This window comes from Copadichromis virginalis, linkage group LG20, assembly GCF_057382275.1.
Source record: "Copadichromis virginalis isolate Kocher_CV1m ecotype Utaka linkage group LG20, C_Virginalis_male_GT1.1, whole genome shotgun sequence".
In the NCBI taxonomy this organism is placed as follows: Eukaryota; Metazoa; Chordata; class Actinopteri; order Cichliformes; family Cichlidae; genus Copadichromis; species Copadichromis virginalis.
In genome coordinates, this window is record NC_140637.1 from 2,688,941 (window position 1) to 2,706,915 (window position 17,975).

At 41.7% G+C, this 17,975-nt stretch overlaps 1 protein-coding gene across 1 annotated transcript; it reads right to left on the minus strand.

Moving 5' to 3' along the window:
• Positions 1-417: 417 nt before the first annotated feature.
• Positions 418-17,207, minus strand: acvr1ba (activin A receptor type 1Ba). The gene is made up of 9 exons (XM_085443048.1): positions 16,974-17,207; positions 7,371-7,607; positions 7,014-7,274; positions 6,642-6,872; positions 4,940-5,107; positions 4,687-4,843; positions 3,840-3,964; positions 3,614-3,744; positions 418-3,031 (listed from the first exon to the last, which is right to left on the minus strand). The coding sequence occupies exons 1-9, from the start codon at positions 17,035-17,037 to the stop codon at positions 2,906-2,908; spliced, it is 1,500 nt and encodes a 499-aa protein (XP_085299174.1). The 5' UTR covers positions 17,038-17,207; the 3' UTR covers positions 418-2,905.
• Between the last annotated feature and the right edge of the window lie 768 nt (positions 17,208-17,975).

Here is a 17,975-nt window from a genome sequence, read left to right on the forward strand (position 1 = left end):
AGCTTTTTATGGCTGTGGGGGGAAAATGCAAGTCACTCCATAATATGCCCCCCAACAATATAACAAATTTATAATGTAAGATGGGCAAATATTGCTTTTCTGTAAAACTACCAGGTAATTAAAATACTACTTACAATTATTTACTCCATGCAGTACTTATTACTTAAGCACTACTTAAATGTACTTCCACTGTAATTGTTTCCTATAAGAACCTGAGATGTTACCAGTCATTGTAGTGCACCTAAGTATTTGTATGTAAATATAGTTATATTGTAATTTATAATCCCCCATCAGTGTATTTTGTCTTTAGTCACAAGCCATAATTTAAAATATTATCTTCTTTATGAAGAAAAAAAAAACAAAACAAAAACAAGAGAAAACCAAACATCTGAAATGAGCACTGGCCAGAGTCACGGATAAGAAAAAGAGGATTTTATTGTATATCATCTATGTACACCTTTGAACTAATTCTGAAAAGATCTGCACAATATTATTTTTTATTACCTATGAACAGGATGTCTGATGGTCATATACCCATGGCAACAAACCAAACATGGACAGGAGTGTTTTGACAATTTTGGTTCAACTGACAGCAGTCGCCCACTTCCCCTCCCTTCTTTTATTCACTTCCCTCTGCCCGCTGAACTTCTACCCATGTTAACAGTAGCAGCAACATTTCTGGGGTACACAAACAGAAAACAAAAACAACAAAAACAAAATAAAAAAAACAACAACAAAAAGCACACAGGAAATGGTGGGGGGAAAAAAACAAAAACAAAACAAAAAACATCATCTCTTAAGTTTATCTACCTCAATGCAGAGGACCCAGTGTTTGAGACAGCATGCAAAAAATGGATACCAACATGACACATGGATTCTGGATCAAGTGATGGCGTAACTAACGTTAACTAATCGCCCTTGTGGACATAACAGTGCAGAGCCCGATGGTGACAAATGTCAGTGTAATACTTTCATAGTCTCGTCTGGAGACGGACTCAAAGTCAGATGTAGAATGAAAACATGCAGTTTCTCTTTACAGCATGTCAGTCTTTGACAGTAAAACTCCCAACTACATTTTACATCTAACCACATGTTCCCTGTGCACGAACTGTCAGCAATCGTCTGGATTTCTGAATAAACAGCCAGTGGCAGTATCAGAATAGTAAGGTTTACAAGAAGCTGCTAAGTATTCCAGTGTCATTGAGAAAGATGTCACCCCAGAAGACGTATGTAGAAACAGATCTGCATTACTCAGCTCTTGAAAGAACTCAACAAGCACCTGCAATAGTTGTGTTTATATAGATTTTAAAAATTAAATTAAATTAAAAAAAGGAAGTTGCAGCAAAATGGCCTGGGATCAGTAGTACCACCAAATTACCATGAGAGGAGCAAGTGAAATACAAATTCCAGCAGATATCGCAATCCTTTCCTCGGACAGTCAGAAACCATAGACGGATCAAACAGATGCGTGAAAGTACCATCAGATTAAAATCACTGATCAATGTCACACTGGAGCTTGTGGCATAGAAGGAAAAAAATAAAACAAAATGCATGTTGTATATACAAATCATATGTACCCATCATCAGTAGTGTCTAATGTTAAAGCCAGAAGAAAAAACACCCATCATGATCTTTTACACAAAAAATATATATATTTTAAAAAGAAAAGATTGTTTTCATTGCCTTTTCATACGCCTCTTATTTGGCCCGTGTGTACTACGTCTTCACCTGTCACCGCCAGAGGGTTATGGCTGCATTCATTTTTCAAACAGCATCTTTACTTTAAAAAAAAAGAAAAGAAAAAGAAGAAATTAAATTTAAAAAATAAATGAATGCAATAACCCACGACTCTGAAGACTTTGACTGAACTACGACATTTAATTTTGTGGTTTGTCACATCTCATCTCACAGTGTTCATCATTATGTAGTAAAAACTATGAACAAATAAATAAAACCATCCCAAGAAGAAAAAAAAATTAGAATAAATTCAACATTATCCCTGCCACATTTCAAACTAAACGCCAGGACTGGACCGCATCTGCTATGTGACACCTGCCCGGTCTCACATGTGATGAGGAAGCTACAGTTGAGTGCAACTAATTTGTGTTTGAAGATTCAAGTGAGGGAATAAAATGAGGGGAAAAAAAGCACAATCCAGCTGTTCATGCTTAATTACCACATGTCCAATAACTGATTTTCTCTAATGAACTACAGCCTACACCAGTAGACATTGTAGTGTCTTGGGAACATGCTAGTAGTCCAGACACCTTTTACTTACACACACACACACACACACACACACACACACACACACACGCACACACACACCTATAAAAAACAGTGCTTCAGCCTCTTTCCCCTCCTTACAGCGACAGAATATGATGTTGTATGGCCAACACAATGGAAAGTTATGTGTAATCGTTCCTAAACTTGAAGCCCACGACATGCCCGACTCTTCTGGACGACTTTAGTCCATGTTGGACAATTTCAGAGAGGTTAAAAGGAAAAACAAGAAAACAGATGATCAAAAACAGAAGATTCTTTTCACTGTACAAGAGTTCTACTTCCTGCCATGGGAGATGAAAAAAGAAAGGTTGAGTGTGATGATATTAACAGTGGTAGTGCTGTAGTGTTGTGGCCCATGGAGAAGGGAGTCAGAGGGAAGGAGGAAGAGACGTGAGGAGCTAAAGGGAGGCAGGGGAAGGGAGAGAAAAGTCAGGAGGAGGAGGAGAAGGGTTGATTCTCAGTAGTTTTGGCTAAAAAGGTGAGGTAGGCCTTGTCACAACTTGGAGTGTGGCTTTAAAACTGGCAGGGTTTTCATTTGCAGTCTGTCTTTAGTGTTTCTTTCCTATGGGAGTGTTGTCTGGTTGTGCGTCTCCAGAGTGTCTTTCTGCCGCCTGTACGCTCACATCTTCACATCCTCCTCCACGCTGAGCTGAGACAAAGTCTTCTTGATGCGCAGAGCTGTCAGTCTGGCTGCTCCGTTGGCATACCAGCACTCCCTCATGATCTTCCCCATCACGCGCAGTGACTGCGCAGCAAGAGGACAAAAGTGTTACAACATGACTTATAGCCACAGACATTTGAATGAGTCGCGATCTGTGCTTTTCAAACCAGCCTCTGTGTGTGAGAAAAATGTCAGAGTTTAAGGTAAGACAGACCTGTGCACCTACATCAGGGACATTAAATGTTGATTACTGCGTCTTGCACTAAGGCAATAACAGACTGTTGGACTGGCTCATTTATTTTGTATATTGAGGGCACCACTGCTAAGAATAGTACACTTTATGTAAAAAGCTGTTTTTCTGTTTTGTTTTTTAAGTGAAATTAAATCCAGAAATGAACTGATTTATCCAAGTTTTACTTTATTTGCTGGTAGCCAGCTCAGGGACATCATGAACCCCAAATTTTAACAATGGACGACTGAGTAGATAAAACTATTTTAATCCTCCCCCACAACACTGACTCAGAAGTTGGCAGTCTACCTTCATACTTGTAGACCAGAACATCTTGTACTGCCAAACTAATACAGCCCAACTGGTTCCATATACTGCCATTGGACATATTTTTAGAAACCACTAGTGCAGCTGTTCATATACATGGTGTGAAATACCTCATAGCTCTGCCACCAATTGGGCACATTGGGCCTCAGTTTCTGGTCACACACCACCTTCCTCATCTCTTCTATGGACGGGTCAGAGGGCACAAGGTCATAGTAGGGTAGCTGGTACTCCTCATGGATACCTGTAGTACATGACAGAGAAGCATTTTCAGTCTCAGATTTCATGTTTCTGTTTATTTGACCAACTGTATCATATTTATTTATATTGTGCTCTTACCTCCTGTGTTGCAGCGACGCGCAATCTCCCAATACACCAGGCCCAGTGCGTAAATGTCAGCACACTTGAAGGAGTCAAAGTGTTTCATGTTTATGGATTCGTCCAGGACTTCTGGAGCCATATACCTGAGGGTGGACACACACAGCATGAACAACAACTTTAGCACCACTAATAGAAACTGAAGTAAGATAACAGCCTCCCAACAAGTCTCAAACTTTCATTCCTTGTAATGCCCACTAGGGGGCGATACCTATGGCTGCAAAAAAGATTTCTGGTCCTCAGAATATGAGAAAAAACAGCCCTCACGCTTCACCCCAGTAAACACTTTCTTGATCACCGTCTGCCCTCGGTGACTCGTTTCTGGTCATGTTGAATTTTTGCATTATGCCAAGTTGTTGGCCAATGAGCATGCAGTTTCACAGTCAGCTCTCCTCCTCCTCAATAATTGAGCATGCAGTTTAAGATCACCAAGACAGCCACTGAGAAAAATCACATCTTAAGGCTTTAAAACAGGATTTGACAAACCACTGTGTGGTCATTGTAGCTACTGCCATCTTTTACACTCTACATCACAGTACATCTATCTCACTCAAAGTTCTACCAAGGTCTCCCATTTCTGTGGTGCAGAGAATAACAGGGTATTACATCCAAGAGTGACTAGAATTATGAAAAAGTCAGAAAACTAAAATCCAGCTTTGCAAAGTTTTCACTTTCTGATATTCAAAGTATTAGAAGAAAAAAAAAGAAAGAAAGTTGTCAGATGTATTCTTTAAGGCCTCAGGGAAGACCTGTAAAATCCCCTGTGCGCTTTATCTACTTGAGTGCTGATAAGTATGGAAACATTTACCTCTTAGTGCCCACGCGCTGATTCGGTGCAATATCGATCGTGTCTGTGATAGACTCATGGCGGACAGCCAGACCTAGGTCAGCTATAGCACATGTGCCGTTCTTCTTAACCAGAATATTTTTGGACTTGAGGTCACGGTGAGCAATGCCAGGTTTACCTGCACGAGAACCAACACAACAGCATTACACTTGCATCAAGAACATGCTCGCCCTTTACATATAACATATCCACTCTGCAGACATGAAAGTCCCACCCTGAGTGCCTAGGATCTCCATGTGTAGGTGTGCCAAGCCGCTGGCAGCTGATAGCGCCAATTTGATCATCCCCTCAATGGTGACAGAGTAGCGATTCAGGTAGTCAAAAAGTGAGCCATGCTCATGATAGTCTGACACCAGCCAGAGTTGAGTCCAAGTGCCGTTGTCTGAAAGGGAACAAATGAATAACGTCGATCAAATAATCTACTCTACTTAAACAGCAGCGAGCTTGTAAAACATTTTATTTTGAAAAGGCCTAAACTTTTACTGTTGAGGGTTGTTTAACCCTTGGAGGTACCTTAAAAATGCATCCACCTTTGTGCCTAAGGACAATAAATGTCCATTCCTCAAAAAGTGCTATAAAAACTTTATATATTCATATTTTTTTTCACTTTAAATTGGTCAGTCTTTTAAAACTACTTCTCCCTGAAATATTCATATAAAGTTTTAATAATATTTTCGTTGTTTTAACCCTTTAAATCCCAGTTTCATTACATGAGCGCCCTGTTTTTTTAGCCCCAAAAAACAAAAAAACTAAATATTTTCCAAAAAAAACATTTGAAGTAATATTTGATTGTTATTATAATTAGGCCTTTAGATGGACTAAAGATTGGCACCAAGAGTCATTTCGATCGCCTTTTATTTTTTTTCCAGGAGCGCATTTCATAAAATGCACACTATCGACCACGCCCAAAAAGTGCAATAAAAATATTAACCCTTGGAGGCTCTTAAGGACATTTATTGTCTTTTGAATTTTTAGTTTTAAACCATTTTCACTGTGTTGAGTGGATTAAAGCCAAATTTGTCAAAGAATTTTTTTTTTTACTTTTTTTGTTTAATTGTGGTGTAAATTCATTAAATTAGCCTAAAATGGCTAAGCTACAGCAATGCATCCACCTTTATGCCTTTGGACAAAAATTGTCCCATTGAAACCCATTATAAACGCTATTTTTCACGCCAGAAAAAATACGGTCAAAGGGGTCGTCAGGTTTCCAGCTTGGGTTTTGTTTTGGACTACAGGCCTTGGAGTTGTAATTTTTTTATTTGTCCACCGGGTGGTGCCCTTGCTTCACATTTGACCTCTGCTGGAAAACAGCGGGCTGCTTGGACAGACCTGCCGAAAATGACGCCTCTTTTCCGGCGTGAAGCAGCGGGTTCGCCCGCTGATCGTGCGGACCATTTTTTGGTCCCTAGGACCACGAGAGGGTGCATTTTTTTTTTAGTCAACAGGAAATGACGTATTTGTTGTGACGTGGTACCGGATGTGTGTGTTGGAAAAAGGGGTCCGACGCAACATGCCCCGGTCATCGTCGCGAGTCAACCCGGGAGCATGCACCGATTCCGGGCTAGAGGAGGAGCATTTGCCGCCTGGAGACCATTTTCTGGTCCTGAAAAAAAAAATAAAAGGCGATCGAAATGACTGTTTGTGCCAATCTTTAGTCCATCTAAAGGCCTAATTATAATAACAATCAAATATTACTTCAAATGTTTTTTTGGGAAAATATTTAGTTTTTTAGTTTTTTTTTTAGTTTTTTTGTGATTTAAAGGGTTAAAACAACGAAAATATAATTAAAACTTTATATGAATATTTCAGGGAGAAGTAGTTTTAAAAGACTGACCAATTTAAAGTTAAAAAAAAAAATTAATATTTAAAGCAGCCTTCTTGTATTGTATCTTCATATAGCCAACAGTTTTCCTCACCTTTGTTGTCTGCTGCAATAAATCCTAGGATATTTTCATGCCGTAACATGATTGTCTGGTAGATTTCAGCCTCTCTGAACCAGGAGCGCTCCTCTCTGGATGAGAAGATTTTCACTGCTACGTCGCCTCCCCTCCACTTCCCGCGCCACACCTCCCCAAAGCGACCTTTTCCTATTATTTCCTGCAGCACAATAGTCCTGGCCACAGTCCGCTGCACAAACAGGGGCAAACCTGCAGAGGGGGCAACAGACAGGCAACAAATCAACAAGAGTTCCCTGATAAGTATCCTCACACCGTTATGGTGAATGTTACTCATTTGGGCATACTGATATATCTAAGGATGTATGGAAGCTCCTGCTTTTGCATACTGACCAGAGCCTGATCCAGAGGTGGACATGTCATAGATTAGGTCCTGGAGCGTCTTGTCCTTGGCCAAGTATAGATGGTCACAGGAGGGATCTTCTACCTCCAGCCGTTGTCTGTGGCTGTAGGCCCTCTGGTGATACTGGAACAGGAACACCCCGACCATCAGCAACACACAGAGCAGGAACACGGGCCCTGCAATCACTGCCACCAGCTCCACTGGCCCCCAGTTGCTCACTTGGGTTGACCATTCCCCCCCTTTGGTTGGGACTAAGACGACAAAACAAAACAAAAGAAATGGGTTAAAAAAAATAAAAAAATAAATAAACAGTCACAATTGCTCTAAAGTATTTAATGAGGTCTCACCTGGGACTTTCAGGTCAATACTGTTGCAGTAATCTACATAGCAGCAGTGAGTATTGAAGAAACCTTCAGCACTCAAACAGTAGAACGGTTGCCCAGGAGGGACCAGGCTGTCCTGGTTGATGCAGACACGTACGTGTTCCTCCTTCCCATTGACATAATAAGTTGAAGCCATGCAGGCACCGTCTGTCTCGCACTCATAGCCTGTCTTCTCACAGTTTGTGCAGTTGCAATGTAAAGCTGAGAGAGTGAGAAAAAGAAAAGAAGTTTATCACCACGAGGTTACAGAGTCCTCTAGTTCACGTCTTCATTGTGCCCAGCAGGGGGCAAGCATACACCACTGTTTCAATACAAAATGTAATGAGGGTCCCTTTAAATTGTGGGCATATTATGACGTGCAGACACAGATCCTTAGTGTTCAGCAGAAGCAGCCAGACAGCCCTGAAATCAGATCCTTCACTGCAGATGAACCCAGACACGCAGGGTGGAGACAGTCCTGCCCGTCGGGACAGACAAAGTGAAACTCAACAAGGGGAGAGGGCTCCTGCCAAATCCCCAATGCAGCATTCTGCTCCATTCCTCTCCCGGCTTTTTCTCATCGACACCGAGAGCCGCCACTGTTTCAGCTAATGAGACCAGAGTGTTATTAAATACAGCACACTTCTGCGCAGGAACCTATTAAAAGGTGACACACTGGAACTCCTGCCGCTTTCACAATAAAACTATGGTGGTCCATATACGCGCAAACAAATGAGGTCAGTGCCTGCCACATCTAAAACAGAACTAGTACTGGTTGAGCAATCCAGAGAGCAAGAAACTGAAAACTGATTAGATTTGGAGTGAAATGTGATTTCGAGTCATACCACACATGCTTCTCATTTAGGGCAAGGCCAGCACATTGGGTTTCTTCTAAGGTTTACTCCTACCACAGCGCACAGCAGGGCATGGCATAGTTGGTTGTAGGAATGTGGAGCCGTTTTTATTTTTGGTTGTTCCTTTTACACAGGAAAACCCAAAATGAAAAACGTACTGTCAACACTACCGTGGGTGAGGCCAGACAAAGGCTGGACCACTTGAGACTAATCACTGTGGAATTAACAAAGACAAGACCACTATACCCTAAAACAACACAGGAGGAGACACAAAGAGAAGAGGAATTTCAATCCCTATTCTTCTTCAAAAAGAGGCTCAACATTGGTCGGACAGCTGACAATGCCTAGCCTAGAGGAAAGAAAGACGTTGAGAGTGGCAAAATTCCACTAATCCTCTGTGTCTTATACTAAAGGGCTTCTTTGACCAGATGAGCTCAGTGATCTTCTCTTTTTGAACCAACGAAGAGGTCGGCCAAAAGGTGTCAGCAGATTCCAGCAAATTAAGCAACTACCAGAGTAGTAATAAAAAATAATAAGTAATAAAGTAATAAAAAAAATTCAATGAGTGATATACTTATTGCAACATCTGCATGTAACATCCAAGTGGCCTAAACCACAAACCGTGGTGTCATAGCAGTGGTTTCCCCTGAACTCTTGAAGGTTTATTTCTGCGTGGGAGCATTTTTTGCATGTAGCGTGTACGCTGATGTGTCTATGCTTGTTCACCGAGTAGTAACTGGAAATGTGGAACACTTGAAGCAGAGTTTCAGTAATATTTCACATCTGGTTAGTGTGTGTGTGTGTGTGTGTGTGTGTGTGTGTGTGTGTGTGTGTGTGTGTGTGTGTCTCTTGTTCTTGAGGAGGTGAGTGGGAAAGTGACAGGAACTCAATGCTGAGTGTGTCCAAATTTCACTCAAGTTCGCATGCAGATGGAATTTCCTGCAGATTACACAGAGGTAAAGCAGGCTGGGCCTGATAAAAAGAGAAAAACAAGCCCTGTGCCACATCAGGCTAGTGCGTGGCAAATAGTTTAACAAAATAAAACCGATGACAGGAGTCATGGCTGTAGGTTTAAATGCAGGATGACACATTACTTCCATCAACATTCAGACAACCTGAAACACCTCTTTCCACCAGGACCATCTCTCCTTCACGTCTGCCGTTTATGGCTTTTCAGTAAAGCATATCAAATTTTTACCAAGTGAATCCAGACAAGAGCCATTTTCATCAATACGTTCTCAAAAGCAAGAGCAGCATTTAAAAGGAAATACACACGCAGCACATTTTAAGACAAAGCGCCTCCTCACCACACTTAGGATTGTAAACCGAATCGCCTCACAAAACTCAAATTGAAGGCTATAAAAGTTTTTTTCATGACAAACATATTGCACCAATACACGATAATGAGCTAACAGGAGTGATCTGACAAGAACACGGTGATCTGAAATGAAAAGGCACATTCATCACTGGAGAGTCTGTGTGTGGTAAGACAGATGGCACACAGACACAGACAGAAGCTCAGGAAGGAAACCAAACATGGCTGAAAACACACACATTTGCTTCTCAACTCTACCATGGATGGTTTGCGGCCTACCAAGAGTTTGGTTTGTGGGAAGTCCTCCCTTTCATTTAGGGCTACCTCATGACTATACCATGTGTAGCCCGCTTCCACGCTGAGAAGCAAAAACATTATGTGTGTTCAGCACAGCAAAAACATGAGAGGATATTTATTATTAACTTGATGGTGATTGATTCACAAGTTTAGATAAAATGATCTGATGTTTCATTACTGACTAATGCTTTTATCTAAATGAAAACATCCTGTAAGTTGAACGCCCTGTGACTACAATGTATAACATTTATGCAATCAGCAAACAGGCTTAGGCGATATAAAAATCTGTCCACCAGCCGTAAACGGTTCTACTGGTGACTGTGTAATATTTATTGATATGTGCATGATGAAAAAACACCCAAATAAAAGTCATGAGCAGAAAGCCCGAGATGAAGCAATTAGGCGGAGGACATTTCTCTCACATCCTGTTAATAATGAACAAGCTGCTGGGAAAAACACACGTCACTAAACCATACGGGCACACGTACAGTTATTGATTTAGTTTTCAAATATAATTTATACCAATTGGACAGCAAACATTAAAACACACTCAAATGTCACCTCTGCTTTCTGAAAAACTGAAAGAGGGACACGAATGTGCAAAATATGGGCCGACTCAACTCATTAGCACAAGCTTTGAAACCTGCTTTACAGGTTCTTTATCTGCCAAGTTAGATGCTCATGGAGGCAGACCACCAAAATAGAATAGTAAAAAATTGGCCTTCAAATTCACTCCAAAAGAACAAACTGCTCAAGAATTCAGCCAACGCTCACCCGCCAATATATTCATCTAACTGCTAAATCACAGCCCCAAACAAAACTTTGCAAAAGATGGCACGAGGTAGCGGTTTAAAAAACAAAAAACAAACAACAACAACAACAACAACAACAAAAAACCATCCAAAAAACCGAGATGAACATCAGGCAATGTGGAGTTCTGCTACTTAACTAATTCAAACAAAAAACATTTATCCAAATGCTGTGTTGTTTACACAGCGCTCTGCATATCTCAATAGATTCAGAGCCAAAGTGTTACAAAGCCAGACTTGCAGGAATATTACCGAGCCTAAATACACTTGGATCTGAGGAAAAGGCCGTGTGTGTGAAGTTTGAGTGAACTCTGCTCTTGTATCCACATAATTGGTGGTCTTTACACTGGTCCTTTGTGTGGAGATTAAGGCGACATGAGGAGGGGATTGGACTGGCCCTACATGAACAAAGACTGGAGTGGGGGGTGTGCACTTTTGCGTGGGGGGATGGGTGGCATACAGGGGACAGCAGAGTGGGGTTACCAGTAACAACCCCGATGTTTGGGGGAGCTGCTCTGGGCCAGACAGGATGGGGGTTGGTCCCCATTTGGGAAGGACAATACAGAGGGGGAGGCGGCAAACAGGGCCCCCCAGCTGCGATTGAGGTCTGCCCAAGTGACCAGCTGCGACTGTCATTAAAACCCAGTCTAGACTTTAACTTATGGGAGGGAGCAGAAAAGGGAACACATGACAAAAACAGGGAGAGCAGAGCCTAAACGCAATCCCTTTGAGCCGTTAGCACGGAGTTCCAATCATTCCGTTCGTGTTGAGACAGGAAATGAGAACACAGTCAGGAAAACATTATTAAAACTTTGTTGCCATAAACAGCGTTGCCTTAATTTGGCGGTCCTATGAACCTAATGAAATAAAACACAGAACAGCCCCATTCCACAGAACTTTACCCATAAACCACGATGACAGCGTTCAGCAGATGCATGCGCCGTTCAGACCGACTTGGTGGAAACAACGCTCTCAAAACACGACTGAAGTTCTGTGTACGATAACATAAAGAAAATACTGTAAATGTGCTTGGCGCAGGGCGGCAGGTTACACAAACACTGTGGGTTTCTGGGGGCTCAGACAGACAATCAGCATGTGTGCGTGCATGGGGAGGGGAGAACCATTACCAAAATGCACTGGCTGAAATTAGATCCATACAGATACCAGACTGAGAGCTGATCAAGACAAGCAGACGCCACCAGACAGTGTGAGTGCAACACACATACACAGGCTAACATACACATGCACACACCACAACTGTGTCCTAATCAATGCTAGGGGAAGGAGGAAAGTCATTACCTTTGTCTGCATCTCAGGGTCAGATTACTGATCTGATTCTAAAGTGAAGTCTCTGGGGCCGAGGCTGCTTCTACCATGTCTACCAACCACCAGCCTGAGGCTACATCCCTTCCTGTCTTGTCTGTTGTTCTGCTTGGGTTCAAAAGCACACGAGTGTGAGCACAGGTTCACTTTGGATTTGTTGCAGACACTTGTGCTCAGATTCTCAAACTGATTTCTAAAATGGTGGTAATATGAGTCAATGACATTTGAAGCTGCTTGAAACCCATCCTGGATGTTTGCAGAAGTGTCGTTTTTTTCCCCTCTTCGGTTACAATTATTTGTTAAACACAAACACTGTTTTCTTACAGACCAACAACTGGCGCCAAATACACTGCAGACACTGACACACTTATTTTTAGTTTGCTTGTGTTTAGCCTTGATGTCAAGTTCTTCCTGTTAAAAGGGGGGTTTTGTCCTGTCCCACCATTGCCACGTGTCTGATCATAAAGGGCAGTTTCATAGTCCAAACTTTTTTTTTTTTTTCCCCTTGGTGATTTTTGTAGGGTTTCACCTTAAAATATTAAGCACCTTGAGGTAAACTCTTGTTGTGATCTGGTGTTACATAAATAAAACTGAAGTGACGCACTGAAAACTAAAGCTAATTTCCAAAACTCCTTGATTCTGCTGTAATTTGTATTTTCATTGCATAAATAACTGAGAAGAATGATCAGAATGACAATATATACATAGCACAACATATATATAGAAATTTCACATATGGCAAAAATATAAATTTTAGTTATGTCACTCTTTTCATTGTGAAAAAAGACAGATCAAGTTATTTTGCAGATAATCCTTAAGCTAATAATATTGTGAAACCAAAATAAAAACAGCCCAGACAAAATGCAACGTTGATCCGAGAACACCACAAGGATTTGGCATAAATCCAGCAGTTACCTTTAAAGCTCAAAAAAAGCAACTACTTTGCATATTCACACACTTACTCATAAGAAATTTTTGCTCTGTTTAAGCTACCAACACTATCTGAGCCCAGGAGAGAAAATAGGGTTAAATGGTATTTGAAGAGCTAGTTAGATAAGGCACTCTCACTGGATTCCAAAAGCAAAAGTTTTACCCTGGATCACACTAATCAAAGTAAATCATTGTCACGGAAGTATTAGAGAAAACTTGACAAGTAGACTGCATACCTTCTAGCAGAAAATTACAAGGCAGTGTGGGTCTGATCTAAATTCCAACAGCAGTCAGAAAAAACAAAAAAGAAAAACAAATCAAAGAGACATGCAATGGAGGAAGCTGTCGAGTTTAGCTCTATAGACATAAATTAATGTAACTATCAAGTCTGTGGAAGCACGGTGAGAAATCACAGATCTTATGTCTGTGTATGCTTAAGATACGCCACAGAAACAAATGCAGGTTCATGAACAATATGCAAAAACTCTTTAAACAAAGACAAGTACTTTAGAGTAAATTGAAGAGAAGAGGACAGGCAAGAAGTTGGCTGGCTCTAAAGCGATAGTAATTTCTTGCGGTCTAGCATCAGTAATGGAGGAGCCGGGTCAGTCCGGGGCTATGCCGTCTGCTGTAGCAATTAGGGCTCTCTGCCTCCGGGCCAAAGGAGGTCATTAACAACACTGGTCATTATGGAAGGAAAACTAGACCACCCCGGACCTAACCTGACCCCGACTGGCTCAGTGCCACATTATGGAAATTGTTAGTAAACACAAATTGCAAAGGAGGTGGTGTCTGAGCCAGGAAGCAACCAGAAATTTTATACAGAGGATGTGATGCAACTTCATTTGATCACGACATAGCTGCAGGGATCTGGCAGACAATACAACTTATCTAGAACAGGTTTAAACAACTTCTACACACTGAGGGAGAAGGAACCCCCGCCCCTTTAAAACACGTTCTACTTTTCAAACTCAATCTTGCTTGAAATCCAAATGTCCATCTCCCCTCCCCTGTCCACACCGTCTTCTCTTTACGGGCTTACACCTTGGAACCTATAAAGTTTCAACCTCTCTGTACATTCTCCCTGCTCTGATCTAATGGGCAGGTATACGCATGTTCCAAACTGACTAGCTCACACAGCCACCACCTGAACTCTTTCACATCAAATTTGACATTACACAAGCACCTGCACCGTTTACCCCTGTAGAGTGAGTTCCCTGTTCAAACTGAAAGGAAGGCATGTTTTAGTTTCAAGCCACAACCACACGCCACAGACACGCAACATTATCCATTAATCTGAGTGCACCTGAGCAGGTCTACCTTACATCTTAATGAGCACTACGGCCTTTTTCCATAAAAGCAGCAGACCGACAACACTCTACTATCTAATTCTGAAACCTATATACTTGCATAAATGTATAGGCATGCGTGCAATTACAATGTGTTGATGTAAGCCACTGTGAATCATGCCGTTGCCTGCTGTGCATCTCAGTTGCTCATAATGAGAAGGGGGGGAAAGAATCCTTCTGAATACACTCATGTTCGGTCACTATGTTGCAGTCAGAAAACTCTGATCTAATGCATTCTGTTATTCACACATAGGCCACTAATGTTCATTTATTTATTTATTTAACACATTCAATGTGTTAAATAAATGATGGGAAGAACATTATACGCTCTATTTGCCTCCTATTGGATATCATACCTCACTAGATGCATGATATCCAAATCTCACATGTATGTGGTTCTATCCATCAACGTTGTATGTGTAAAATAAATGAAGAAACATTAATAAGCCATGTCTGAATGACAGAAGGCGGTCATTTTACCAGAAAGACAGCAGGGTTATGCATCCAAGAGTGGAAAAGAGGCACATCAGGAAACGACAATAGTCTGGCAGGCCTGGTGATTGTATGTTGAAGAGCTTCCAAAGGTGAGTTCAAAGGTCAAGAGATAGCAGGAGCTCATCTATCCAATGGCCTTCCTCTAACCTAGAGATTTAAAAAAAAAAAAAAAAAAAAAAAAAAAAAAAAAAACCCCAAACTAAAGCTTTCTTCACCACCCTGTTAGAAGTAAGTGAATGAAAGCAGAAACGGGACCACAGACAACAAAGTACAGATTAAATTCTGACAAAGCAGCAGGCTTTTATATAAGTGAGATGGAGAATGTAGAGAGAAGGGGAGGGACGCGCCCTACCTAGCGGCACTGTGGTTGACAGTGCCCATATCACATTGCTACTTTGTTCAATTCACCCAGTCTGACTGCGTCACGTAGACATGTAATGCCCATAACACCAGTGACTCCTAATCCTCGTGAAGTCAACAACACGTGACAGATTCAAACCTGTGAGTAAAGCATATTCTCACAAAAACATACTCGCGCAGGCCTGGAATCTGCTCCAGCGAAGCAGCTTTCAGGTTTGTCTGGTTTCAGCCTGTGCATGGTGTAATCCATTACATAGGGAGAAAGCAGCTCATGATAGACTCGTGGCCCCCCTTGCATGACAAGCCCTGCCAGATGGACAGACCCATTATCACTGTGTGTGTCTGCACCGGTCACAGACCCACCCCCAACTCTCCCCCTTCACACATCTCTGTTAATGTTGGTGTAACCCAGGCAAACAAACTGGCCACTCAGGTGTGACAATTTTCCCAGCATGCCTTGAACTGATCAACCTTAGTGTATTGCGCCCTTATCTAAACTTGTGGGGGAGGAACAGTTTTTATGATTCTCAGAAGGATGACTCAATTGTTTAGCACAGTACACTTTAATGGATAACAAATGAAGCAAAGATCATTTTTCCCCCTGGCACACGGATCATTTTAATAATAAGTGTATCCAGTGAGTGGCAAGTTGAAACAAAGGTGCAAAACTCAAAGGAAGAGAACAGAGTTTTTCATAAAACAAGACATGCTTGTGTCTAACCTACTGAAGCATAATGAAAGTGAAGGGACGTTTGGAGCAAACTTAAAGGTCAGTAGATGCGCTGAGGGGCCAAACGCTCTGTGCTTTGGCTGAATATTTGGTGATATACTGTGTGTGCTGTTACATATAGTGATATATTGTGATGTGGTGCTGTTGTGTGAAGCTGGGCATCAGCTGCTCCAGCAGATGGGGAGGAATCGGACTGAAGAAGGACCATAACTGGCGCCTCAAAAGACCCCACTTGCCACATTTCCATCACAATGAACCCAGACTTCAACTCTGACTTCTGTCTGGGATGGCTGAATGTACGGCTGCTGTCGCCCTATGCCAGCATTCACTTTCTGCTGTGCAGGAAGGAAAGGGGGGGTGGGGGTCCACTAAGCACCCTTTTCACTCTTTACAAATGGAAAGCGATGGCAGAGCTGCCAGTGTTTACCCTCAGAAAACACATTTCATGCACAAAGTAGGTTAGGCCTTCATTCAGAGGCTCCTTTCTGCTCCTTCCAGCGTGGAAACCAGTCCTCACAACATGTGACGAAACTGTAACTGACCACATTACGCAAATTCAACCAGCCAGCTATCATTATACGATGTCCCCAAGCAAAACAGCGATAAGCAGTCACAAGCCAAAAAGACACTATTTTGTAAATAAGTTAGCATAACAGCCACACAAGAGATTAACCTCAGCATCAACAGCACCATGTAGACTACTATTCCTTGCTTGGGGTGTTCGTACAGAATAATAAAATCATATTTATATCAGTTTTGTATCCATTTAATAACACAGATTTATCAACATTATTGAACTTTAGCTAGCAGACGTTAGCTGGCGCTTCGGAACAGACAGCCCCACCATGTTGTTGTTGTGGTTGTTGTTGGTTTCGCTACTCGTGTTCAACAACAGCTCAATTGAATTTGTCAGCGGATAAAAGCCAAAAATATCGATAAATCATCAAACACGGCACGGCAGCCGGTTCGACCAAACAGCAGCCGTGGTTTTGAGGTCGACGCTAGCAAGACACGGCTAGCCAAATCCGCGATAGAGAGCGCCATGACGATTAGCGACAACAGGCGATGCCCAGTCCAGGAAAACACATCGAGACAAAAGCCGGAGAGGTGCTCGGATGAAACTTACCATTACCGACGGCCACCAGCCCGAGCAGGGCCAGCAGCGTTGGGGCAATTTGTTTTAGAGCCATTTCTTCATAACTCCCATCTCTCCCGCGATGAAATGCGTCGTAAGTGTGTCGTTATCAACACGACCAGACCTGAAACACAACCACAGTCCAACCGCACACCACCACCGCCAGATACTAGCCAGCCTGCCAGCCAGCCGAGTGACGTGTTTAAAGGGGTGTGTACGTGCGAGTTTAAAGGGGAGGGCTGAGGGCTGCACGTCCCCTTCTGCCCCTGAGGTCAGGGCTGTGTGGTAAATAAAGCGGTGGGCGAATTGCCTTCTTCCAGTTTCACATCATCTAAAGAGCAGGAGTGATCACTGTGTGTGTTATTTATGATAAATTAAAAGTGCTTTTGGAAATTAGGTGCCTGGATAATATTCTAATGATTGATGTTAAAATGATCTGGGATATATTAAGTCAAATCTTCACTATCCAGTAATTGCAGTGTGTTTTTCATGATTATATATAATACCAAAAAGAGCCTTGTGAGCTCAGTTCATTGCTAACATTGTGCATTTGATGGTTTAGCTACTAAAAATGTATGACCACGCTCAGGTGCTGCTTTCACTGAAATCAATCTGTTTTCTTTCTGTGAATTTTTATGTCTCAGTTCACTTTTTCCAAATATATATTTTCAAGCAAGTTTCTTTTTTTATTGAGCTCTGTGTATTATGTAACATGAAAGAAAACAACAAGTGAACAAACTGAGTGTAACTGGCAATGTTTATCATTTCTGAAAATGAAAAATAATGTTGGTGTGTATGTCTGTGAAATGTGACTAAATGTGTTGCCACAACTGGCTTTAATGTGTGTAAACAAAGTGCATCTAGGGCTCTATAATTTATTTATTTATTTTTATGCATGTGTTTCAGCTGCAGGATGAATTAATCTTCAGCAAATATGCTGTGCAGATTGCGTTTATTACTCATAGCTGTACTTTTGGTGAACAAAAATCTATT

Bases quoted from the DNA above. Each gene is read 5' to 3' on its own strand.
- acvr1ba (XM_085443048.1), bottom strand. From the start codon at position 17,037: ATGGCTCTAAAACAAATTGCCCCAACGCTGCTGGCCCTGCTCGGGCTG. The intron at 7,608-16,973 runs GTAAGTTTCATC...TCACTCTCTCAG, and splicing joins GCTGGTGGCCGTCGGTAATG to CTTTACATTGCAACTGCACA. The intron at 5,108-6,641 runs GTGAGGAAAACT...GTTCCCTTTCAG, and splicing joins TATTGCAGCAGACAACAAAG to ACAACGGCACTTGGACTCAA.